Consider the following 27443-nt stretch of genomic DNA (forward strand, 5'->3'; position numbering starts at 1 on the left):
CCAACACACTCCATGCTACAACCTCCTTTCAGGTAGTTGTAGAGAGTGATAAGGTCTCCTCTTCAACAGACAATACTGAAAATAGATTAATCTATGAAGAGCCTTATATTCATATTTTAGATAAATTTTGGTGGCAATTGGAAAGCAAAATTTCTCAAGGATAAGAAATGATGAGAATTAAAATATGGTCATATATTTATAAGCTGACTGTAATCTCAGTTTTTGCTGTCCTAATTCTGAATCGGTTGTATGTGTCCAGCATAAATAGAGACAAAAGAATATTTTAAAATCTAACTACTGCTAATGAGGATGGCTACAATGCTGTAAGGTGCTGAACATCTTGATATCACTTCACTTGCAAAAGCATGTGCAAAGGATACTAAAGACAGGAGTTGTATCTGTCTTTTAGTCTTTCCTCTCTTACTTAATTTCTGGGTCTTGTATGAGAAAGGCAAGAAAAATATGCTTCTAGAAAGCAGAATGTGTTTGGTTTTCCTGTAAAAGGCTGCAAGTAAAAGGCTGAAAACAGAGAAAACCCACACACTGTTTGGCATACTTGAAGTAAATCCCTCTGTCATCTTAAGAGAAATAATACTTCTTAAAATCATCATTCTGATTATACCATTAGTTTCTTCACTGTTAGTGGTAACTAGTTTATTCAGCAAATAGATTCACAGACAACATTTTATGACAGCACATTATTGCATCTCTTTCTTATAAGATAGTGATGGTTGGGAAAGTTAATACAGAGACAGGTGTTCTTTCTGTAGGTACTCAGGACAATTTCAAAGTATTCGAGCTGTGTTAACTGAGCAAGATTGCCAGACTGAGATTGCTGGACACAAAATCTCATTAAAAAAAAAAAAAACACAACCAAAAACTTTAAAAAATTCATTTCACACCAAATATCATGTTAAAAAGTGTAAACTTTATTTTAAGGAGAGTAACCAAGATTCGTATGTATGATAACCGCTTTTACAAAAGCTCTTGTATTCACAAGGTAAAAATCGAACACAAATGTTTTGTATTTTACTTGTTCCTTTCATACGTTCTCCAAGTGAATAAATACCAGTACAAAGAGTAAGTTCCTTTGCTTTACCAGAAAAAAGACATTATGCTGTAAAGTTCCATATTGAAGGCAAATGCTTATTTTACATTTCAGTTACCCAGAAGAAAATTTTATGGTCTCCTCCGACTGCACATAATGGAAGAGTTCTGTGCCACGTCAAACCAGATCCTACAGCTGCAGTGCCAGTAAGAATGGGCTTAAAAAAAAGAAAGAGAAATATCAATACAACTTACCATATAAATGATTTCTATACCACATTGTCCTGGTTTTGTTAAAAAAAACCAGTTTCTCTTGTAGTGAATTTCCCTGTCAGCTAAAGCCATCTAAATAACTGCAGTTTTCCTGACAGCTAGATACATGTTTTGGTAGACATAGCAATGGAATGCGAGGTCATTGATAAGGATGGATGATGCATCTCGCGAGATGTGCAAGCAGGAGGTGAACTAAAAATTGACCAACTAAATATTCCATCCCATTCACGTCATACTTCTTATAAAAGTGGGGGATCGCAAGGATCTCGTCCCTTTTCCTTATGGCCGACATTGGGAGAGGACCTTGTGAGTTGTCCCTGCGAACTGAGGCCTAGTGACAGACTGAATCCAGCTCCGGTGGGCTGGAGAGTCCAGTCCAGGACTTCGGGTGCCGGCCCTACACCTGCCGGAGCAGTTGCCGGGACTTTCAAGATTGGTTTTGTATATTTTGTATTATTTTCTCTATTTTTATTGGTAGCATTAGTAAAACATTTTTAATTTTTCCAACTCTCTTCTCTCTGTCCTTCTTTCCCTCCCAATCGCCTGTCCTTAGTAAGGAGGGGGGAGAGGGAGGGGCTGAAGGGGGAAGGAAGAGAGGGTTAACAATACATCTGCCACGGTTTTATTGTCACCCCGCAATCAAACCACGGCACACATATACCAATATGCATAGTCAAATAAACACCATGGATTTAGTGCTCCTTTAGTACAGTTAAAATACAACAGAAATCTAACAGAAAAAACAGATTATCTGCTACTTAGTTCCAGTAGCTACTTACTACATTTAAGTAAGATACAGCAAAATATTCCATGATAACTGTTTCAACTATTTTCATTATTATTATTTTAAAGGCATACTTTCAAACTTAGAAACCTTTTTTAATGAAATTACTTCCTGTTATTTAAGCATACTCACAACTAGTATGTTTGTAGGTAATATTTTTACTGTAAGCATTACAAATGTATACTAACTCCAACAAAACCAAAATATTTCCTATGCTTGGGGTTCATTGTTTCTGGATATACTTTCATTGATGATTTAAAATATAACTAGTTGAAGCCTGTAAAATACACAACCAGCTGTTTTTAGCCTCTTTAGAATTAGAAATACTGAAAAATTTATTAAATAAGAAGTTATATTTTTTTCCCCTTAGCACTGATAAGGCAAACCAAAATAAAGCATATAGATCAAGCAGCTTTTAAAACAGCAGGTTAAGTGTGATTTTTTTTTTCTTTAGCATGGAAGACACAAAACAAAATAAAATACGTAGACCAAGCAGCATTTCTAGAGTTTGAGCTATTTTTTAATTGTAGCTTTTAACTATAAGCCTGATTTGAAGAGAACAGATGCAATTCCAGTCATAAGCTGAACTCAGAAATTTACCTGGGGATGTCCTAAATGATGAACAAGCAGTTGAGTAGTTGTCTTCCCTGGATATCCAGTGGTTGCAAACAGATTTTCATTCACTCGGGACCACCTAAGAATAAAATTAATGTATTTTTCAAATATCCCCATTGGACTATCAGAAGTGCACACAAAGTGGAGTTGTCTCCCTTATGGTTAACTGCGTGAAGCTCTCAGATATTCCACTAACATCAGAGAAAGACATTCAGAGAAATGGCTTGTAAATGATTCGCCACCCACAGCCCCACATGTGTGTCACTGTAAAACAGAAAAAAATTATGGGAATGTTACACGTAACATGTTATATGTGTTACATGTTACACGTGGGCCATTCACAAATTTCACAAAGTTTATAGACCAGGTTCCCCTAAAAATTATTCAAGTGAGACACAATCAGGTCCCTAAACTCACAACTGCTTGCATATACACAGATTTATATAGACAAAAATCACAGAATCCAGACAACGCTTATACCTGAATAACCTGGCTCGATCAACATGGACAGGTCTCTTCTCCTGTGGATAACTAAAACAGACATTCAGGGTAAAAAACCGTTCTGCAAACAACTACAGCTCAAACTCTAAGTACCAAAAGCATCTATCATTTAAACAATGAAGGGGACACATTGTCTACTCCCTCTGAAGAAGCTGAGGGAAAACAAGAGCATTCCTGCAGCTTACATCTCAACTTGAAGTAGTAAAACTGAAATAGTTATCCAGTTTATTATGGCTCAATAATTATGTGTTTATGACTAAGAATGAAATTTTAACAAACACATAGAACTTACAGGGAGAGGTAAACAGTAGTGAGGTGCTGTCTCAAATGGACAAAAAGACAATGTGACTTCTAACAGATAAATACTGATAGATAAAGATGAAACAAAGAATGCCAGAGAATTATCTTTATTGATTTAATAATTCCTGATGAATGTTCATTTATTAACTCCATAGATGATACAATACACAGTGCATTTAAGCGCTATATTAGCAAAGTAGCCACATCTCTTTATCTACAGCTTAAGAAGAGAATAAAGAAACCTATCTCATGTGCATAAAAATACCTGGAGCGAGTGATATCCCAGATTAGCCAATCACTTCCAGCAACTGCTCCAATTTTAAGAGTATTTCTTAAACACCAGTCTGCTGACATTAACGGCGTTTGTTCACTCTCTAGGGAGAGAATGGCCTGCTGTGTAATTAAATCATAGAATCGTATTGTTCCATTCTTCTCCGCTACCATCAGCTGTTAAGAGAAATTAATAGAACATTGGAAATTTAGCATATAATGAATCTTAATTTTTTTATCAGAGCTGTTTAATATCTTCATTAATGACTTAGACAGTGGGATCAAGTGCACGTTTAGCAAATTTACAGATGACATCAAGCTGCGGTTGACATGTCTGAGGGCCAGGATGCCATCCAGAGGGACCTGGACAAGCTCGAGAAGTGGGCCCATGCGAACTTCATACGGTTCAACAAGGCCAAGTGCGAAGTCCTGCACCTGGGTCAGGGCAACCCCTGGTATCAATACAGGCTGGGGGATGAAGGGATTGAGAGCAGCTCTGCCGAGAAGGACTTGGGGGTACTATTGGATGAAAAACTGGACATGAGCCGGCAATGTGTGCTTGCAGCCCAGAAGCCAAATCGTATCTTGGGCTGCATCAAAAGAAAGATGACCAGCAGGTCGAGGGAGGTGATTCTGCCCCTCTGCTCCGCTCTGTTGAGACCCCACCTGGGTCCTGTGTCCAGCTCTGGAGCCCTCAGCACAGGAAAGACATGGATCTGTTGGAGAGAGGCCAGAGGAGCCACAGAAATGATCAGAGGGCTGGAACAGCTCTGCTGTGAGGACAGGCTGAGAGAGCTGGGGTTGTTCAGCCTGGAGAAGAGAAGGCTCTGGGGAGACCTTATTGTGGCCTTACAGTACTTAAAGGGGGCTCACTGCAGGAGGTTGGACTAAACGACCTTTAAAGGTCCCTTCCAAACCAAATAATTCTATGACTCTGTGATTCTACTCTATAGCAAACCCAGCATACCTTTAAGCAAATATTAATAACATAAAACTAGGTACAATTTTTCATTTTGTACCAGAAAACATCCTGAACACTCTTCTACCAATATATGAAAAGCACTTTAATCTATACTACTGTCATATTTTTATACATAGTGGTTACATTATTTTATCTATATATATCTTTAGATATCTATGTATGTAATTTTGGCACTTAGAAGCACCAATTCTTAACCACAGGTGCGCTGTGCTTTTAGAATTGTAAAGCAGAAAGTTATTCTTTCAAAATTAAAAAGTGCCTGTTCTGACTACAAAGAACTGGCTGACAGACATAGTGCTGTACAAGGAAACAACAGTATTGATCAGTGTAATTGTAGAATTTGCATTCACACTTACTGAATTTATATACCATCTCTTCCTTCATCCTGTAACAGTTTGCAACACATTTTATCTAAACTTTTTCTATTGAAGTAATATATTCAAGTAGTTGTTTATTAGGTATTGTAGAAAGAGCCTTCTGATTACATGATGAAAGAGCTTTTCTCTATGAGGAGATGATGGTTCTCATATAATAACAAACATTAAATAAGGAAGGCAAAGAAGCATTAAAAACAATACTCCAATGACATTGAAGTTTGTTTGGAAAAAGAGTTGTCACCCAAACATGCTCTTCTGCAAACTAAAGGACATGATGCAGTAAGCATTTTGACCTGCAATAAGCTGTTCAGCAACCACCAGTCTGTCAGGTGTTACTAGCTTTTTGAAGGGGTTTTTCTTTACAATAAAAACTAATCCCAAACTGTGCCTACTCTTTGATAAGGGTCAAAGAAAAGACAAGCTAATACGTGAGACTGGTGTAATATTGCAATATTTTGGGGTTAATCTAGTAATTTTGTTGCTAACAAAGTTGCCCAATAGCAAAGACTAGCAAACACATTCAATTGTGATACCACCTGAATCAACAGTTTTCCTAGTTTTCTTAGTAAGGACTAGATATTGATATTGGTGGAAAGTGTGGTGAGAATAGAGATCCTTCTTCCCTATTGCTACGTAAATATTTTGGTACCTTATTTGACTGCTTTTCTCTGTTTTAAGTGTGTGTTTTTGTGGTAATCTGAACAACTATTTGTAGCTGCTTAAGGCAGTTATTGACTGGCACAACAGGAATAATAAATCCAAAACTGCAAGCACTAGACCATTAATGAAGCTGAACATTTTGGTATATATCAGCTGGTTAATCCTCCCCAGTACAATAAACAGCTAAGTATAAAATCACAGTTTATTGATTTGTTTTGATCTTTCAGCACAGATTTCATATATTCCAAGCAAGAACAAAAACAAGAAAATCCCTTGCTAACTTCAAACGGATCCTTTTCAAAACTTGGCATGCTGTATAAGAGTCAATGTTATTGGTGAACCGTGTTACCACAACTGAGAAAAACTTGAACTTTTCTCTGGCAACTGTAAGTTAATATGCAATACGCAGAATAGTTATCAACAACAGTTGATGTATGTAATCAAGAAGGAATATTTCTGATGGGAGAAGTGAGTGACTGAGGGTAAATTACAAGAATGAGAATTCATTTACAGTGACTTTGCATTAGCAGATCCAACCAATATCCAGTTACAATGTACGCTAGCTCCCCAAACTTCAATCTTTCTACAGCATCAAAGATTCATAGATTAGATAAGTCCACCCTCCTGTTATTTTAAAGGTGGTGACAGTAAAGAGCTGGAAAACACAACCTTAAAAGCCTCCTCAGGATGCCAGCAAACACTCATTCCAGGAGAACGCAAAACAAAATGGGCCTTCTCACTTCCTTCCAAATCCCAGACCCTAAATAAACAAACAAAAAAGGCAAAGTATTAAACTACTTATTAGCATTTGACTGCAAATGCATTAACTTTCAGTGCCTCAATACATACATAAAGGAAGCGACCAAATGAAATAACATTTGTGCTTTATCACTTCAAGATGTCAGTAAAAGAGGTCAGTGCTGAAGATAATGTATTTTAACATTGACAAACTAGGCAGAGCCTCTGTTTAAAAGGGCAATATCCAAATAATTTGACACATTTAGTTGTCTAGATGTGAAATCGAGATGATACATTCCCGCTTTCTTCATAAGAAGACACTATAGCCTTTGTACTATACCGTAAGCAACAGTGAGACAATACAAAGCAGGAAGGTCAGCTGATACCAGCAACCTAAATCATCCACATTAACATGTAAAGGACAAGACCACGTACTAACATATTTTGTTTGTCTAATATAAAAATTTCCATTTTTTCCTGGTGTGACAAGATTGACTAATGGAAATACAAGAAACTAAAAATGAAGCTAAGGCAAACAAAAGGATCTATGGCAGAGATAACACTAACCCACAGAGGGTCTTGGCAAGCTTTCAAATAATAAATTGCATGTGCCACTTCAATCTTTTCCTTTAGAAGCACATACAGTACATATCAAGCATTTAAAAAAAAGAAAAAATCAATATTTGGTCAATATGGATTGACTGCGAAGCGTATGCTGAGACACCAAAACTAGGTTAGGTGATGAGTGAGTTTTCTTTGGATGCATTTGATAAGAGTGTTAACGAGCCATGAAGCTACTTCATTTATAAAATGCAACAAAACCAAAACCAAGACTATTTTACCTCACAGGCACTGTTCAACTGCCTCTTTTCCTACAAAATCAGTAGCTCAGTTGTAGAACAAAGACATCAGAGTTGTGAACATCAGTCTGAACCACAAGGTTGCATGGTGTTTATATGCATTTTCACACTGAAACATACACATATATCCTTCCTCCCTACAAGCAAAACCTTAGAAACAGCCAATTTTTAAAGTAGTGTTCTGCCCAGTCTTTTGAGTTAGATGAGTGGCTACGTACTATTATTGTTTATTCTAGAGGATTTTTGCTGACTTCCTCCAGACTTTTTCGGTTTATATCTCACCAGGGTGCTTAGAGCCTTAAATATAAGAGATTTCAAAAAACTCTTAATACATCATAAGTCTAGACAATATATATGGGAATAAAGTAAATATATTTAATGAACAACGTTGTTTTCTTATGCCAAACCACAACAGATCAAATATTTGTTTTCCCAGTGGAAAACACAGGGTCTCTAATCTTGAAGGATCAGTGTCCTTAGTTAAAAAAGTCAAAACAAAAACCTGACAACTGCTTAAAAAATGAAATATCTACTTGATTAGGTAATTTCGAAACATACAATACTTTCTTCTACTGCCAAAAATTTTGCCTTGTAGATTTGTCCAAGTCAAATCAACACTTTCCATGTGTATTTACTGTGCAGGGGAGAAAATTATGATATAACAGAAGACAGTGAATCATTTTGGCCAAAGGAGCATGCCATCGTGTTTCCTTCCCTGAAGTGAGTGAGGTTACTAGGTGTGGAGACAGAAATTTATGCTTTCTTGTTATTTATAAAATGCCAAAGCTGTATCTCTTACTTTGTAAGAATGGTAAGATTGTTAGTAACAAACCATATACGAGAGAGGGAAAAAAGGATAAATGCTCCTCTTAAATTTTCTTCTTTATTGATAACAAAGATGGTATCACAGTATTGAAAAGAAAAAAAAAACAGGCAATACATATAAAAATAGATCCTTGTCTGAACACATCAAGTCCATGCTGGTATGGAAATTTACAATTACATATGTGTTCAATTAACTCTTTTCAATATTTCTTTGTGACTAAAAAAAATGTGCAAATACTAAAAATTTAGCCAAACTGAATTTCAGTTACTCAATTACTCAGTAATCATGACCAAATCAGCTACAGATGCTAATAAAACCCTCTAGTTTTGTCCACATTCCTATCACATAAATCAGTCTAAAATGACTGAGCATTTTGTCTCCCATTCAAAGCCCTTGAAAGTTTACTAATATGACCATGATTTTATACCAATTTTTTCAATATTTAAAAAGCTTCCACAACAAATTTCAAGGAGAAAAGTTTGAATAACTGCAGCTGGTATAAGGGTCAAAGTTTGAATAGTGGAAAGCCTCAAAATAATCAGTAATCCGCTCAGTAAATTCATTATTTTTTAAGTAACTTAGGACAGAAAAACTATATGCTACAGTGCTCACAAAATTTAAACTAACACAAAATACATAGTTGCAAATGCCATTAAAGAAAATTGTTGAGATATTTGTACATTTCTCTTGACATTCACATCCTGTGATTAAACAAACAAAATGAACAACTACAGTTACCACAAAGCATGAAGATAAACTACACTGGAAGAACTTTATTTTATGTTTCATGCATGAATATGGATAATAACATACTATATATGTGCAGTAATTTTATCACACAATGGACTTTTATTAAAGTTGGCGAAGTATTCATTAGAATGTCTGAAAAGCTGTATTGTTGCAATGGAGATGATCCTTAGTCTATATTCTAACTTTCTGAATTTTGAATAAATCTAATTAGAGAGCAAAACCAAATCCTAACTGAATAAAACCTATCACTTGCAACCCCATATTGCAACCTTCAGGTATTTCTCCAGTCCCCTGAAGATGGAAGTAAAAAAGGTAGTTCTTCCACCATAAGTTTTCCAACAATTTTAGTGAATGGCGTGGGGGCTGGAATGAACCTTGACATCTGATACCATTCCCAACCAGAAAGCATGATCAACTCTACTTGTACTCACTGATTAGTGTCTGACCTACTCTTAAAAATGCCCAGTATGTGTATGTTGTTTTGTTTTGTTTTAAATATTATCTAACCCCTTCCACATATGAGGAAAATCCTGTCAACCCTGAAAAGCCTAGAAGGCTACAGAGAAAGGAGAGATTCCTGTTACAGGATCACACAATGAAGGTGAAGAGTGAAGTTCCTCACTGAGCACAAGGCATGGGGAGAGCAACATGTCAGAAAAGGAAAAAGATTCGTTAACACTGTGGAAAATACAACCAACACTGGCCTTGACTCAGGTCTTCTGCCAACTCCATAGGGGGGGTGGGTTATCAAAGATCCAAAGAGGATACTAGGTAGGACAGGAAAGAACAGAAGGCTGAAGTGGAACTGTAGAAATCCCTTCTAGCTGTTCAGAGGAAAAGGTGTAATATTAATTTCTAGTAATTTATTTTACTGACAAAATAAAGAATTTAAGTTTTTATAAATCAGGTAATGCGCTGACCAACTAAGAGGCTGTAGCAGAATGAGGTAGCAGAACTCCCTGTCCAGCACACTGTGCCAAAAAAGCCACAAAAATGGTTGCATGGGGAGAAAGTGGAAATTCATCTGTGCTGCCCAGCGCTAGTCCACCAGGCACAGCCATCTTACACTGTGCATACAGCTTCCTAAACTTGTGCCCATAGAGCATTTCCTTCAGTTATTTTTGATCCATGAAATAAAAGCCTTTTCATAGAGTAAACATGTAAATACTCTTTCAGAAAGCTCACCCATGTCCACCAGTTTCTTTTGGTGGTCAAAGGAAATGTCAATGTTATTAAAGAATTAGTAATTAGAATCTTTTGGATTTTGGCATTACAATCCATGTGACCAGTAGCTTCTTGTAATATCTACTTGGATATGCAGGCAGTGATCTGGTTTTCACTGGTAACTGTGGGATGTAATTCTGATTATCCCCTGCAATGTTGGTAGAGGTAGGAGAGGAGCTGCACATGTACTGTCTCAAGCATCTCAACTGAGTGTTCTTTGCTACCATGCACTTCAGAACATGCACACTCAGAAATAAATCCAAGAAATACACACTACTACTACTACTCAGCTACTCAAAGTTATCCAAAGCAAAGCCAGAGACTAAGCAGTATTTTTGCAAAAATGCGAAGCTTCAGTCATATCCTTTCAACCAAAGAAAAATTAGCTGTTAGAGTTTTTGGCTTATTGTTTCCAATGGAGACATAAAACTAAATGCTTCGGTTGGATGACTGGTACTGAGAAACCCAACTACAAACAAATCTAATGCAATGATTTCTATTTAGAACAATTCATAGATTAGCCTGTGTTGTAGGACTGTGTGACCCTTACTGTAAGTCATAATGCGTCACAGGGGAAATAGCTACCATTTCATCCACATATTTTGAAGACTTCCTAACTAAAGGCCTATTCACCCACACTTAAGGCCACACTGAAATAATGTTCCAAACATTTGATTCAGAAATTTTTTTTTTAAGCTGACTGGATCCTGTAACAGGAGCCTGGTTAATACTCGCATAGTGATTATGAAGTACAACAGAAATTGTTGGTTAATACTTGCAACGCGGCTGTAAAGTATGACAGAAATTGTGTAAGACTACATTTAGGGGGACACAGAGGGATGCCTACAAAAAGTGTGCGAAGTCAAAGACTAGACTGTTAAAAATAATCCTAGACTATCCTTTATTTTCATCAATTATAATGCATAACTAGAATTATACCTGTAATCAGCATACCTCAGAAATTTCAAATATTTTGCTATGACATTTCCTATATGAAGCAACATGGAGGAATTCTATTACAATGAACGGACGGAGTCAGAACATGAAATAAGATATCTTTTTTAAAAAAACTGGCAAATATCCATAATTGAGTGCACTATGAATGGGAAGATACAAATAAAATATAGTTTTGGAGGCAGGAAAAAATGAGAATAGCAACTTCTCAATACAGCTAAAACTGAGATATTTACTGAATTAACGAGGTAAGACTCAAGTGCAAGGAGTGCCAGCAAGACATTAAAGAACACGAGACAAAAAACAAACAAACAAGAGTTAGCATTGGCTTTCTTTTATATTGTCTAGCAAACAACCTACACAAGATATAAGAGTACTATGTAAACAAATACGCTACAGATTAAAAAACCCTAAAACCAGACTAAACACTACAATACGTTTTAAGACTCTAGTTAATTTAGTTTCCAGTGATATCAAATGTCCAGGGAGTGAAAGGAACCTTTTGATGGACTGGCATTTGTGATATGTGCAACAGAGAAGGCTGAACTTGACAAGTGACTGACAAAACAAAGGAAGTAACATACACAAAGTCCTTCTCTAGGAAGCAACAGGCACCATAGCATACGTAACCAAATAGAACTCAGAAAGGAATCAAATAGCAAGTACATTCACAGATCAAGTAAAAGATGAGTCAGCTGTACGTTCTTTTGTATTACACACTCAAAACAGAGGAAGATGATATAGTTTAAGGAATAATGAAAAAGAGAGAGGGAAGGAGAGAGATGGATGAGTCATTTCCATCCTTTTAAAATACAAGCCAATCCAGCACCTGATGACCATAAGAAATTGCCAGACTGCCATGATTAAGGGCCTCACACTGTCAGTGATCTTTCAGTTCAATGTGAGGATGGAGTATCAGGTGGTTATCAGCCCGACTGAATTAACCTTTTAACAGTCACAGGTTAATTTTTAGCACGCATATGAGACTAGTGGTTTTTACCAGGATGGTATTTTGCATGAAATACTTCAAGAAACATCAGATAGTGTCAAAAACTACCAACAGTGGAGGGCTGTCTGTTAAGCTCATGCTGTTTTTCAAACATTTCCTATGTTATTTTTGCAGAGGCTTCATTAATTATCAAACCAAAATGATTTGTACATCTGAATCCCTCCAGCCTCCTGTATGGTGTTTCCAAATCACAGCGAAAAAGCCAGCAATATATATATATATTTTTTTTTCTTAAGAGTGGTGCAGAGGGAGTTACTCAGTTCTCATTAGCGAAGCGGGACACATATGTTCCTTCGCATAACGTGAATGTTCAAAGAAGTGTATAATGCTTATAATGTTAGGGAATTAAATATTACTTAAAGCTCTCATAATTTTTTCTTATTTCTTAAACAGGCTCTTATGCTACCAAGAAACAGATAAGCAAACTACTTTAATTACACATAGACATTACACAGAATTTTGAAACTGACATATGGAAGGTAGATCCTGAAGAAAAAACAACTGGATTTGAAGGAAAACAGATTAAATCCAAGAGGTAATTTGCTTTTCTGCAATGACCAAGTTAGGCTTTTAGCAGAAATGTATGAATACCCTAAATTTGATTATTTTTAATGCACACACAAGATATTTACTTTTATTTATTTTTACTTCAATTGTACTCAGTATGTTAACACATATGACTTATAAAGAAAAAAACGGATTCAAATTTTTGTTTAATATAACAATAGTTATTTTAGCTGTTTCCTCCACCAGTCTTTTACCATTTTCTTTAGATTTTGCAATCAAACTTTAAAAATAATTTTATTTTCTATTTTTTATGAAAGAGTAAAGCAATTATGAAATGCATAAAAAAGTTAAACATAGGAAACCATCCTGCAAGTTCATCAATATTATTTTACTATACATTATCATATAAAATAAGCACGATTTGAAAATTACAATATCCAGCCAAAGATACAAATTACCTATATGCTTGTGAACAGCTTCATCCATCTTGTAACATAGCCATCCTTAGGACAAGATGAAGGAGGTAATATACAATACTTAGGACCCAGGATTTGAATTTTTTAATCAACTTTGCAACTGCAATTTTAGCTACATGAATTTTGATCTTTAATATAAATACAGTTGTGAGTAACTGCAACGTGTTGGGTTTTAAGACTCTTCCCAAGGTGTCTTCTTTCAGAAAAGCCATTCTTTTTAAGGTTATACTAGTTTTGACATTCTCAGTGCAGAGAAACACAAGAGTATTAAAGTGTACAGCATATTTACATAGCAACACCTCTTCATTTGTCTATGACTGCATGCAACACTTTCACAACTACATAACATAGATGGCTACTGCAATAATTTTTATGCAAGAGTATTTTTAATTCAATTCTCCTTCACAGCTCTGAAGTCGTCTTGTGTTTTGAGAACAACAAGGCCAACAAAGACTGCAAGAAACAAGAATTCCTGAATGACACAGTAGTAATTTAAAGGTAAGAACACTGAATATACCACCATAGCCTCTCCAACCAGTATCTGACTTACACTCTCTGTCTTCCAACCACAATGACTGAACTCAGCTCTGAGATATCACTTTTGCAGCAGCTTCTTGCACGAAACCTGAAAATTTGGGTGCATTAGAGATCTCTGCTAAACTTACTACTGAGTGAAAACGTGAGAAAATCTACATCTGTTTGTATATATTCTGTACACACTGAGGCCTTGTATTAAGGTATTATTGAGATTTTTGAAGTGCAACTCTAACAGAACACCCAAATACTCAAAACTTCATGTTCTTGTACTAATTGTTCTAGAACTTTATTCTAAAGGTATTAACAGATGATGTATTCTGAGAACAATTTCAGGATAGAAACGCAGTACAGACAGAAAAACTATTCCTCATCTTACATTACTGCTGAAACAAATTACAGAGTAAGTAAGGAATGATTTTAGTAAGTCCCGGGGAATGCATTTTCCATTAGTTTTGAAAGGGTAACCTTTAAATTCAATAAAAAAAGTCTTCATGCTCCACATGCATGAATGGAAAAAATAAGAACTCGAGTAGCCAAAAAAAATCCTACTTATTTCCCATGGCTTTTAACCAAAGACTTTATGGTTTACTGCATAAAATATCTTTCAGAGTTACTAAGTTGAAATCCTGATAGTATACCTTAATTATATCATTTTTATTTCCTTTTAATTTAGTATCAGTTAGACTACTGATTTTAAAAGAATTCTCTTGCATCCCAGAAACACTGAGCATTTCATAAAATAAACAAAAAAGGCCACACATTCAAACAGCTCTTTGCTGAGTAAGTCCAATATTAGTTTACATTTAATGAAGAAATCAAGGATAGGAAATAAATCAAAACGAGCTATGAGTAAGTCATATATTTCCACTATTCATTCCTAATGATTTTATTGGGAATATGGATAGGGCATCTATGAAAAATCTGCCTGCTCATCAAAGGAGTATTTCTGAATTCTCCAGGGGTATTAAAATCATAGGCCTCTTAGATTTTCCATTTATGTACGAGAGAGTAGACCAACTAAAGGTACTCAACTGTGATTTGTACGAATCGATGATCTAACCTTTAGAATTATTACTCTGTGTATGAGATTTTGTAAGAGCTATTCTCTTCTCTCGTAGCAGGTAGAAGATGGCTTAAGTGAAAAATAAGTTGTTGTTTTTGTCTTGTTTTGTTTTTTTTTCTCCTGATTACTACATTTATGTAAGAATTGATATGGTGGTAACTTCCAAGAGCAAATATATAATTTATGTAATCAGAGAAAAAACACAAACAGTTCCTTAATTGAGACAAGTTTTGAATTATCACAGCTATTACTAAGAGACTTTCCCAAGTCTCTTGCTGCTACTTTAATAATCTGCAAAGCCTACATAGCTGCCCTCCTGATCTCTCCAACTGTGAGCTGCATTGGAGGAATAAGAATAGCAGCTTTATAGATTCATGTGCACTACTAGAAGAGGAGGATGGGGACCTTTTGACAAGGAAAAACTCCTGTATTACAAAACGTGAACCAGTGTTTTTCAACATATTTAACCATGTTTCCCCTTTACTTCCAGCTACAAATAACTAAACACATGGGTTTGAAACAGCTACAGTAATGGTATTATGAGCTGCCAGTATGACTGTATTAGTATGGTATTGTCCTTAGGCTATGTAATCCCACCCCCTAGCAAGGCTAATACATTTGAGTAAGTGGACAAGTTCACGTATCTATATACTGGTTTTAAACTTGACTCATCTGATGACAGAATGGATGGAGGGTATGTACAGTTCAGTGCTGAGCTATGCATGTCTTCTCTCTCCTGTTCTCATGCCTTTTATTCCTGTCCCAGCAGGGGAAGTTGTAGTGTACGTAATTCCAAGAGAGAACAGCTTTCTTCACATTGTATCTACTTAGTTCAAAATATTTGAAAAAAAAAAAAAAAACCACAACCCATAAGTCACAACAAAAAGTCAGTCCACAACCCAGTTAACAAGACGAGTCCACTTGTTGCCTTGTTGGTGGACTAGTCTTGTTAGCGGGCTATGAAGGTCCACTAAAAAGAAACTAATAAAGGCTTATTTATTTAAGCAAGCATATAAAGAATACATAAACAGAAAAAGCCAAACATTACTATTTCAATAATGTTTTGAACAAAATGCATACCTGCAGGTGTGATCATCACTAACACTTGCAACTTCTTGACCATCTTTGGGAGCAAACACCAGATCATTAATATAATCTGAGTGGCCATCAAATGTCTGTCAACCAGAAAAAAGAAATACTTTTACCTTAGAGCTGATTGTTCCATCAGTTCACAATTGATTTAATAAACCCACTAAAAGGAAGATGTATGAGTGTTAAGACAAAGCTCTCACTCTACATGGAAGGTAAAAAAATATTTATTAGTAACTGGAGTTCTTTAAAATATCTATTAATAATTTCTGTGTAGATTCACAGCACAGGAGAAAAGACCCCCCCCATTATTCCTTGTAGTTACCACAGAGGTCAGCTTGATGCCATTGCTTGACAGAGATCAGTGAATTGCACCAGAACTTTTTATCTCCCTTTTAACCACTGAATTTTGAAGGTAGAAAATAATAAATCTCAGAAAGAAAGAGGAGAATGAGCAGCAAGTGAATGTATGCGTGATCTACCTATCTTAAAGAACTCAGATTACTGCTATGTAAATCTTTTCTCTGAACAGTAGCTTTTACTAGGGGTTCCTGCAAGCAGCAACAGTTTTGTTTCCTGAAGGAACAATAAACCAGCCATATGTCCACTATATGCCCATTTTCCAAGCAGTCAGCACACAAATTGCCCAAGAGGATACATTCACTAAGGATGGCAGACCAAAAGGCTACCTTCAGAAAAAAAAAAACACAACAGTGAAAAAACTCACAGTGAAAGGAGATGAAACAGAAGACAATGCACGCTGAAGACTTTAAGAAAACCAAAAATGAGGAACAACAGCACAAGCAAAACCAGGCAAGCCATACAACACCTTAGCAATTAAGCACAATTTCTATTAAGCATTTCAGAAGAACAGAGAAAGTGCTTTGAGCTCTCTGCTTTCTTTCCTCTTCAGCACAACAGCATATAAAATCGGGTACAGTGCATGCTCTTCTTTTACCATGAATTAATAGATCATCCATTCTCAAATAATGGGATATGAGCATTCATGGGGTGAATGTACATGTCAACTGTCACTCAAAAGCAAACATAGTTGTTTTAGAAAGGATGACGTGATTTCAAATGGAACCTTGTTACTGTGTCATTGTTCCCACCTGAAGCTTCTCAGTCATGACCTTTTCATTTCAAAGTATTGGGAATAATTTATAGCACAAACCAACTTCGCATAGCTTTTCCGAATTAAAGCGAAATCCCAGTTTTAGTAAAAATTAAAAAGTTAAATATTATTTCAAAGGCTTTTCAGTTATTTTGGCCATAATATCAAGACACTTTTTTTCTTCCTCAATTTTATTAAGTGTTTTGCACTTATCTACAGACACCAGTAATCTTTTGAGGTTTAAAATAGCCTCGAAAACTTAAGTGAAAGAACTTAAAACACATTTAGTATTAAGCAAGCATGTAGAACTCATCTCCTTTAGGGTCCAGTCAAAGTTTAAAGTACATTCAAATTCATTTACATGGTGGCTCGGTATGAATAAATCATTTCTGATCTCACTAGAAAATCTGTAGCTAGTTAAGATATCAGTTTGTTCCATCTGAGGATTTAAATGTATTTTCTCTCATTAACTACATCTATGTTCTTTTTGACAGAAATCTCCCTTAAAATTTTAAGTCGGGCAAATGTCCGCGTGTAGATGATGTATCTGTTACTGTTCCATCCTCTTCAGTCCCACTGATTAAGTTTCAAGGCATAGCTGCTCTTGCTTTGCCCAGCAAGGTATCATAAAAGGAGACAAAAATATCCTCTGTATAACAGCATGACACGGAGAGATTGCAGAGGAAAACAAGGTTGAATGAAAACAACCAGTTCCATATTTTCTGAAAGGAAAACACACTATCTCTTCTCTAAGTGTAGCTATTCCGAGGAACAAATGCAGAGCCAATTAAAAAAAAAAAAAACAAACCAACAACCCAATTCTCAAGCATGCACAATAACTTAAATCCCCTCTCTAAAACTTTTACGAATGCCTCATCAATTCAATACAGAAACATTTTCAGCAGCCAACTTATTTTTTTCCAATAGCTCATAATTTTATTGAAACCTAGTCGATATCCTAAGATGATGGTAAACTATTTAGACAGGAATGCCAAGCCTTTTGAAAATTTTCAGCATTCTGAATTCAAATATCCTGCCTCATTTTACTTCCACAGTTCTGATGAAATATGCTTTTTATTAAAGAAAATTTGAAGCAGGAGAAGGAAACCACAATTTGTTTCCAAATGAAAAGCTCCAAAGAAGAAAAATATTTCACGAAGATCCATCAGTCATATTTTACCTTTTGTTTGGTGTTCTGGATTTGATCCAACCCATAAATTTTGGATTAGTTGTGTTGACAAAGTAATGGAAAACTCAGTATGCTTCAAGTTCCTTGCTGATAATTACATCAAGACAGTTTTTCCACTGGGAAAACAGACTAAGTTACTCCATCTACCCCTCCAGAAGTAACACATCCTAATTGTTTACTATAAAAGACAAAATGTTCAGAGATTACATTTTAACTGTAATCACATAATTCCTTCAGCTTTGTTTGCACATTTTGTACCTCTCTTGGAAATCTCATGTGTAAAGTGTGTAAAGTGCGAGCTGTACAACGGGTCGAAGTCTTCCATGTGTTCTTTGTGAGTTCAACCTGAAGTTTATGAAATAGCTTTTCTGAGGTATCAATTGACTGTTACTAAGAAATCACTGTATCAAACTTTATTGAAAGCCAGCTCAGCATAGCTCTCCGAGTACTTGTGAACATTTAGGATTTTGCAAATACTTTAAATCAGATTATTTTTTTCTTTAAAAGAAGTATACAGTACAATGATCATCCAGGTATAAGAAACTGGTAAATTCAAGGCAACACTTCTCGTTTGCATTACATAAGCACCAAGCAATCTTTAGTCTTCTGCAGTGCCAAAAATGAAGAAGCATCCACAATTTCCTCAGCTGACAAAAATCAAATTCTATGATCCTTCTGTCTTCATTAGACACTGGAGGAGCTTATTCATATCAACTGATGTTGAATAATTCAGATATTGTAATTGCTTATTTCCTTCTGGAGCAAAATACCTTCTATACTTCTAATACTTAGAGCCGTGGCTGTTCAGCCTAAATACCACATTCTAATGTGCAACATGTGTTGTATTAATGCTCTGTGGTCTCTAATACTCACTACCTATCATAATGAAATAATTTTGATGTGTTATGCTATGAACACGCTTTTGCGGCAGAAGTTTATAACTTCAAGTCAGAGCATTCTGTGTAGAAAGAAGTCCTAAGGGCAGATGAATCAGTTCTCCAGTGAACTTTTTGTATGAAAAATAATTGCTATCTTAATGGAAATGTAAATGTGGCATTTCAAATTTATTTCTAGGCATCCAGTCAAAGCTACTGTGTAACAAATTCCCCTGAATTAGAAGTGCATGTTTTAAAGTCTCATTTGTGTTGGTCAGATACCAGAAAAAAATCTTGTCAGAACTGGGAAAATAATAACCCATCAGAGAAATTATGTTCTGAGAAAACAGCATTTAGCAGACCGTGCTACTGAGTTGCCCCCTTTGCTTCTCTGGTTGTAATACAGATCATGCATTGATAATAAGCTAGAAAACAATAATCTTATTTGGTATATTCAAAATCATTGTTATTTTTAAAGTGTGTTATTATCGCATTCTAATTCAGTAATAAACAGCTTACTAGAATCCTTTCATTAGAATAAACTTGCTTATTTGAACTTGTATGTTAAAAGTTTAAGCTCATGAATTATCCAAGGTGCGTTTGTGTGAGGTTATAAAACTGATTATTTCTCTGGAAGCAATTAGTTCCTAATGAGCAAAGTGGCAGATCCCATTGATAGTTCCTAGTGTTAAGCCTGGGCTGTATCCCACATCAATGTGGAGAGTCTGAAACCTGCTGTAGACATGAAGTCAATTCTGGAAGGTTTAGAAGGTTCTTTTGCTAAGAAGGTCCTTTTGCTAGAAGGTCCTGTTGTCTTCAATATCATCAAACTGTCAGGTATCATATAAATAGATACCTTTAATAAGGAATGACAGACATCAACTCACAAGCAAAGAGAATTAAGAACTTTTAGAAATACTGTGTCAGAAGCGTCACCCAAGTTGATTGTAACTGTCAGTTATCCCACTGCCTAGGTGACAAAGCCATTTGAGATGACCAAACATGAAAGAAGGAAATTAAGGGTGTGTGCATGTATGAAGTAACAGAATTATTTTCTTTAAAGAAAAGACATTCTATTTTTCAGTAACAGCCATCTTTACTTCTTATGCCATGCCTTTATCCATTCCATTATCAGTATGGCCACATAAGTGACATCTGTGATTCACTTAGTTTCTGTATGACAAATACCATTGTCTTACTAACACAAACTACCAAACCACAAATGAAAGTCCATTATTTTCTCCTTTATACTCAATACACAACACTAATCAAAAGAGGCATTATCGTATTCCAAAGCCCTAAAACAGAAGGGACACTCTCCTCTGATTTTTTAGTACTAATTAGCCTTGCTTATTCTTGGATGAGGACTTCAACAAAACAAATTCAAACTGGTTAGCACAAATATCCAATTAATATTATTATTTGGACTAGGACATTGTTTCAAAGGCAGAATTTTGAAATGTATGTACGTATCCAAATGACATAGCAGTTGACATGTCTTGCAAACAAAAGCAAACTCCAGAAAACCAAACATCAGCTTATAAAGCAATGAAAGCATTTATACCTGGCTTCTTTTATATCACTGAACAAGAACACTACCATCTTTACTGGAAGAAGGTGAAGTGAAATTGTATTTGAAGTAGACATTTGCTTTGAAGTAAACATTTCCTATGTTTCTATCTTAGAAATAAACAAGTGACAGCCTATGGGCATGTTTAGTGTACCTGTCTGCAGTTATGTACTAAATTCAGTATTCTTTCTTTAAATTTTCTACTGTTTGAAAGAGTTTAATTGCACCTTCCAGTTCTCCATGAAAGAGAAATTATTAAATTTGCTTTTCTTATAGAGGAGTTCAATAACCAACACCATATAAAATTTTACAGGTCTCTATACAAAGGAACATATCCAACATGGTACTTGAAATTCACCTGTAGAATATTCTGTTTATGATGCATAAGTCTCTACTTGCTCTTTTCCAATTTGGTTAGATTGTTACATAAATATTTTTAAATCAAAAGATCATGTAGCAGATAATTACAGTTATTCCCACTTGAAAGACAGAATGGTATATACAATACAATGGTGACAGATTTAGGATCTGTCGCAGTTTAGTGTTCTGTCTCGCAGTACATTAAGCAAAATGATGCAGAAGGGCAGTTAAAGAATAGATTTCACTAAAGACTAAATAATTTTTTTTAAAAAGTCAACTTAGTTACCCTTACCTTAAATTCATTCTTGTCCTGCAGGTCTGAAGTAAATAGCCTTAACTTCCTATCAGAAGCTGCAGTGCAAAACCTACACTCAAAGAAAAGCCTTTCGATTAATACTACAATATTTGACTTTTTAACAGTTTCCCCTCAGCTTAAACCTGCAAAGTGACATGTGAAGGAAAATTCAGATTTTGAAAAAAAAAAAATCAAAAGCTTCTATCTTTTCTGCTTTGGCAACAAGCACAATTATAATTGGAACTTATCTATAAAATAGTGTGTTTTAACTTCTGAGAACACTTTTTCATGGAAAGAAACACAAAATATTTTACAAAGCTAAATCTGAATCACCTCTCAATTCCCTGAAATATCTCTCAAAACTGCCACTGAAACTTCCCTTGGAAGAATTCAAGTGGTAGACCACAAAAAAGAACCCTCATTATCAGTGTTCTAAAATACTGAAACATAAATTCATAAAGCAATTTCTAATACATATTAAACAAAAGACTGTATAAAAATGCAGCACTAAGCAATCATCATAAGTTTGAAGAGGCTTACAACCTATTGAGAACATTTTAATTCTTAAGTGCATATTTAATAGGTAACTATCTTTCTAGATTTAAACCTCAATGGGTTGCACGAATATGATCTGACCTACTCCTAAACACAGCCCATACTATGCAGACCATTACAAATAGCTTTATAAAGCAGGCCATTACAACAGTCTTATCCTTAGTAAAATTCTTCACAGATGTACAAAGAAAGAATTAACTATATTTTAGGTCCATTAAAATAATGAATAAGGAAAAAAAATAGTTACTGCTAGTTCACTGGTGGGAGGGGCAAGGGCCACAAGTAGTACAACAACAAAATATACTGTAAGAATGAAATGTTGTACTACTGAAATGTTCCGAAATTCACCAGTGATTTCCATCCATAAGCTTTAAACTTAGCCCAATATTAAGGAATTGGGGGAAACAGATAAGCTACAAGGATTCATTGTACTCATTTATTATAAATACCTTATTTGGGGAGGTAAAGCATCAAGTCTAGTTTCTGGACTCCACGCTATGGCATCAACTCTGATTCCATGATGAAATGTTCTTAGTGTCTTATATTGTATACCTTCTACTTCCGCATCCTCCTCCTGTAGAAATACTGTAGTTAGCTAATCCAGAACATTATCTTGATGACTTCTAACAATTCTGATTGATAAGAAATTGAAAAGCTTCTAAAATTACATGTATGTGGGATCTTTTTAGACTGTAACACCCTCAAAGTGAAAACCTGGAACACAAAGCAAGTATTAACTTGAAATATATAAGTACTTAAAAATAGATGAAATGATTGCAGTTTCGAGCCAGAAGCCAATGCAAAGCACAAAAATCAAAACCGAGATGCAAAGCACAAAAATCAAAACCGAGATACAAAGATGCTGAGCCCATTCTTTGTACAAGTAATATATTCCCGGATATAAGTAAACCCACTTACAACAGCATGGTAAGTAAGTACACACTGCAATCTCATGAAACAATGGGAACAAAAGCAGGCATGTCATTTAAGCTATCTTTTCTCCGAGTTGTTTTTACACTATGGAAAAATGCTAGCACTTCCAGAACAACATTCTTCAATCAGCAGGAGCTAGAGGGGTATCCTCCATCCTCTAAAGATGACCAAAATTACTAACTGGTCTATTCTTCCCACTGGTGAGCACACTGGATGGTGGGAAAGATAAACCGAGAGCTGGGGTTGTGGTCTTAGTCAATTAGTTGACCTCTAAAAAACTTTTTTAAAGTTTTCAAAACATTTAATGGAGCACCTCAAAGGATATATCTACAAAATTTTCTTTATGTCACGATTCTGTTTTAAGGTGAAGAACCTTTGTGCATGGCCTCTGCATAATGTAGAGGCTAGGAAGAAACTAGTTTTTTTAATACTTCTGTAAGCAAGGAGGAAGATTAGCAGTTTCTTCCCCTACTCTGAAATACTCAATGACTCCACATGTGGAAGGCAGGATAATTAAATTATAGAAAAACTACCTTGTAGCAGTGATTAGAATTTTCATTAGTTTCATTTCAAGGTCTACACCAGAAACAAGATAGAGGGCAACAGAGATGACAATGGTTTTTGTGGTTAGTGCTAGGTGCTTTTCAAAAAATTTCCAACAGTAATACCCTGGGGAATAATAATAAGACCAGTTATGCTGTTATTCATATTAGATAAAGTACAAAAATAATACTGTATCATGGAGAAGTGAGTTAAGGAAAAAAGCTTAGAATAGATTAGAAAGATGACAGTTGTATCCTGTTGGTTTTTAAGCATCCAAGCAAAATAAAAGCTAATAAAAAATTTTATACAGTATAAAAATATAGAGCAGACAGTATTTTACATTTTAAAAACTTTCATAATAGAGTTACTCTACAATATTGCAAGGTAAGAAAACATATTTTATTGTTTCTAACAGTCTGTGAGAGAGATCCCATAAAACGATTGGGAAAGCAAAAACAATATTATGTAACTATTTATACAGTCCTTCCTTAAAAGAAATATCTATGAAATTAGCACAGATAGTTTAGCTGTAAAGTTGAAAGCAGTTGTAATCTCTGTTGTTTTGCAGGCTAGCTGAAAGATTTAGAAGATAATTTAATCTAGATAATGAATGTACAAAATATGAACAAAATATAACTGAGCAAAAAAAGGAGCCAATTACCCTGTGATGATAAAGAACAATGTACAGTAAATATTAAGTCATATATTTCCAAAGTTGTGCACTGGAGTTCTCAGATAGCAGCCACCAACATTAGCAAAAGATACTAAAACAGGATTACCTTTCTGGCAGAGCACTGCTGTTTTGTCTGCAGTCTATTCATGGAGTACAGTGACAGCACGAGAGGTAACAGGTGTAAACGAAAAGACAGTGGCTTTAAATTAGATATTAGGAAGAAATTCTTTACTGTGAGGGTGGTGAGACACTGGAACAGGCTGCCTGGAAAAGCTGTGAATGCCCCATCCCTGGAAGTGTTCCCAGGTCAGGTTGGATGGGGCTTCGAGCAACCTGGTCTAGTGGAAGGTGTCCCCGCCCATGGCAGCAATGTTGGAACTAGATGATCTCTAAGGTCCTTTCTAACCCAAACTATTCTATGACTCTATTCAAAATGAACTTTATACCAGCAGGATAGTAATTTATACCAATATGTATTTTATACAGATACTTACGTATGTATTTTCTTTAAGAACAAATATCTCAGACTTGTTAATGTAATAAACAAGCAAAACCCTCCCTTGCTTAGGTGAGGAGGGAAGGAAACAGGAAAGAGACCAGGGTCTTTGTGCAGTAGAGGTGCTGGAAAAGTAAGTTTCAGGAAAACTAATAAAATCAACAATAACACAAACGAACCTGAAATTTGCACGTCCCAACAACTACATAATTATTGCCACCATATGCAATGAGGGAACATGCATCTCCGCTATCAAATGGATTGAATTTTACCACATGTACATAATCTTCACAATCCACAGTGTAAGCAGTGTTTCTAGTAGAATCTTGCTTCATTTTCAGTGGACTAAGTCAAGGTATCATAGAAGTGATGTCTTCACCAGGATAAAAATCTACATTCCTACACAGAAAGTTTTAAAAAGCATGCATTACTCATTTGCATGAAGAAAAAATTTAAGACGTATTTGCAGTACAACAAAGCAAAATTTCCTGTAACATCATATTTAAGAACACAAACCCTGCACTTAAGCTCATTATTTTTAGATGTAGCATGTAGCTTCATCAATCAGAAGATTAACTAATCTAACTAACATATATTCAAAACTGTCTCCACAGGCTTCATCAATAACTGCAGATTCTGTGCTACAGTTGGCAACCCAACACCAAGACAATAAATTAAGTAACTGTACACACCAAAAAAGTCACATACGGAATTTTTAAATTTTCAACCAAATGACAAGAAATGATACTTTACTACTTTCAAATTCTCTTTACTTGTGTACTCTTTAAAGACTGTATGTGTCTAACAAAAAGCACAGTTAATCAAGGCTGCAAAACTCTAAATGAGAATACTGTCACGCACAATATTTAAAGATGGTTTCATAACTTAAGCCACCCCAACCGTAGAAAGAGCACCTATACCTCTGTGTACTAAAGAACTTGCACTTTATTGTATTCAACCAATTTTCAAGAATATTGGGTTGCTGTGCATGAGTACAAGAGGTCCAGATCCATAACTGATTTCAGAATCGGTCCTTTTAGTCCCAGTACAGATTTGCCACTAGTTTAAGCCTTTTTGGGAATTTAGACCTTTGATTACGCGCCAAATGGAAAAACAGAAGAGCTTTAAATCTCAGACCTCTGACAGATTTTGCTGTGTCAACAGTCTAAATGTCTCAGCATCCAAGACTGAATATTTCACTTGGGAGCCACCCAGGTTTGACACAAGCATCAGTGAGACGCAAAGAGGCTCTCCGTAGTTGCAGAATTTATTTATTAGTTAATACTACAAAACACCACATTAACATAAATACTTTAGCCATATAACTTGTATAGCTAGGCTCCTAAGGCCAAATAGAAATTTTACACCTATCCGTAGTTTTTTTCCTTTAAGGCTTCCCACAAACCCAGGCCACCACAGAATCGCAGAATGTTAGGGACTGGAAGGGACCTGGAAAGATCATCTAGTCCAATCCCCCTGTGAGAGCAGGAACACCTAGATCAGGTCAGCTCTAAGTGACAACACCAAGAATGCCATTGGCTTCCTTTTCCTTTAGGAAACACAATTCGGGCAACTGAGCCGTGTGGGTGCCCGCGACCGCCCTTCTTCCCCCCTGACCTCGTCCTCCCTCCTTTTCCCTTCAGGGCCCTGCTTGAGCTCCCGAGCGCGGCCGCCGGAGGCTCCGCATGTCCCACAGCGCTACCGGGCCTCGGGAAAGGGCGAAGGCCCGGGCTCATGGGTCTGACCGGACGAACCTCCGAGTTCCCCACCCCGGGACATCCCTCCCCCGCCAGCCCCCCGCTTCACAGCCATCTCTGCGGCCCCAAATCACCCACCGGCACCTCTCCCGCCAACGGCGAGCGTGAGCAGCGGCACCTCCCACCCCGGGAGCAGCAACCCTGTGCTTCCGGGGCAGCGGCTCCCCCGCTCTCATTGGGCCGCTGCGGAGGATTTAAATTTAAACCGCCGGTGAGGGCAGCGACAAGTTCCAACCGACTTCGCGGTGCGGGCGGCTCTGCCCTCCCGGGCACGCAGGTAGCCCCGCTGGGGGGACAGGAGCCGGTGGGGTGTCGAGGCCCCGGTCGTGCTCCGGGAGAGGCGGGGGCGCCGTGGCCTCGCCTTGTACCTGAGGGGGCTGGGGGGAGCTGCGCAGGGCTGAGCCGCGGGGAGGGGGGACCCCGGGGCGGCCACAGCCGGGGGTGCTCGGCTGGGGGAGCGGGACAGGGGCGGCGGCGGTGATGGTGGTGTCGGGTTTAGGGTTTGGGGCTCGTTTCTCAGGTTTTTTGGCTCGTTCGGGCTGTTAGGCTGGGCGCTCGCTCGGGGTGTCTGGTCTTGTCCCTTGGAAACCTCTCAGGGTGGGAGGAGACACAGAAACCCCTCCGGAGGGATTTTTTTGGCTGCCCCACACTGACTTGCAACTGCCCCACCTGTTTCATCCTCTGTGGCCCTCGTGTTTAGTTCATGTCAACGTAAAATAATAAAGTAGGTTGTCCCTTTCAAACGTTTTGGGGAGTAAGTAATTGCAGTCACTGTTACAGTCTTGCTTGTTACCTGGTGTCTCCGCTTTTCCCCTTATCTCTACCATGCTTCATCATTTTTTCTGCTCGCACCAGCTACCAAAAAAAAAAAATCAACTGTGGATTGTACCTTAGCTAAGTGAAATAAGGAGGAAAATTTGGTTTGTATTCTGAAGGTAAAATACTATAGGTATTGTTCCTGTACGGTATGCACTGTTAGTGAAGTGTTTCAGGGATTAAAAAAGGCAATTTTTTTTTAAAAGAGTCTTGTGTACCTGTGTCTCGACAAATGCAAGGAGGTGAAAAAGACTAAAGCATGAAGAAGTCAAATTCAAAACTGCTACTGAAATTTGTTGCCAAAGGAAATAGGGAAGCTAGTGACTTATGGAATGAAAAAAATAAACAAAAAAGACAAAAATACCCCCACCTATATAGATATGAAGCTTCTTGTCACTAGGTTTAAAACATTCTGATAGATGCTG

The 27443-nt window shown here is 36.7% G+C and overlaps 1 protein-coding gene across 2 annotated transcripts; it reads right to left on the reverse strand.

The window, feature by feature from the left end:
* Nucleotides 1–908: 908 nt before the first annotated feature.
* On the reverse strand, nt 909–26336 carry NUP37 (nucleoporin 37). 2 transcript variants are annotated; one of them, XM_065652065.1, is made up of 10 exons: nt 26281–26336; nt 24718–24844; nt 22250–22374; nt 21243–21315; nt 15834–15928; nt 6479–6569; nt 3786–3967; nt 3200–3250; nt 2705–2798; nt 909–1265 (listed from the first exon to the last, which is right to left on the reverse strand). In XM_065652065.1, the coding sequence occupies exons 2-10, from the start codon at nt 24778–24780 to the stop codon at nt 1152–1154; spliced, it is 888 nt and encodes a 295-aa protein (XP_065508137.1). In that variant the 5' UTR covers nt 24781–24844; nt 26281–26336; the 3' UTR covers nt 909–1151. The 2 variants fall into 2 exon arrangements, with proteins under 2 accessions (XP_065508137.1, XP_065508126.1); XM_065652054.1 differs by having other exon boundaries at nt 24625–24844.
* Between the last annotated feature and the right edge of the window lie 1107 nt (nt 26337–27443).

The sequence above is a fragment of the Caloenas nicobarica genome, chromosome 1, assembly GCF_036013445.1.
Source record: "Caloenas nicobarica isolate bCalNic1 chromosome 1, bCalNic1.hap1, whole genome shotgun sequence".
NCBI classification, from domain to species: domain Eukaryota; kingdom Metazoa; phylum Chordata; class Aves; order Columbiformes; family Columbidae; genus Caloenas; species Caloenas nicobarica.

Excerpts from the sequence above, each read along its gene's own strand:
- NUP37 (XM_065652054.1), bottom strand. The coding sequence starts at position 24,780 with ATGAAGCAAGATTCTACTAGAAACACTGCTTACACTGTGGATTGTGAA. Across the intron at positions 22,375-24,624 it reads TTGGGACGTGCAAATTTCAG|GAGGAGGATGCGGAAGTAGA; the intron begins GTTCGTTTGTGT and ends GTATTTCTACAG. Across the intron at positions 15,929-21,242 it reads AGGACAAGAATGAATTTAAG|ACATTTGATGGCCACTCAGA; the intron begins GTAAGGGTAACT and ends TCTGGTTGACAG.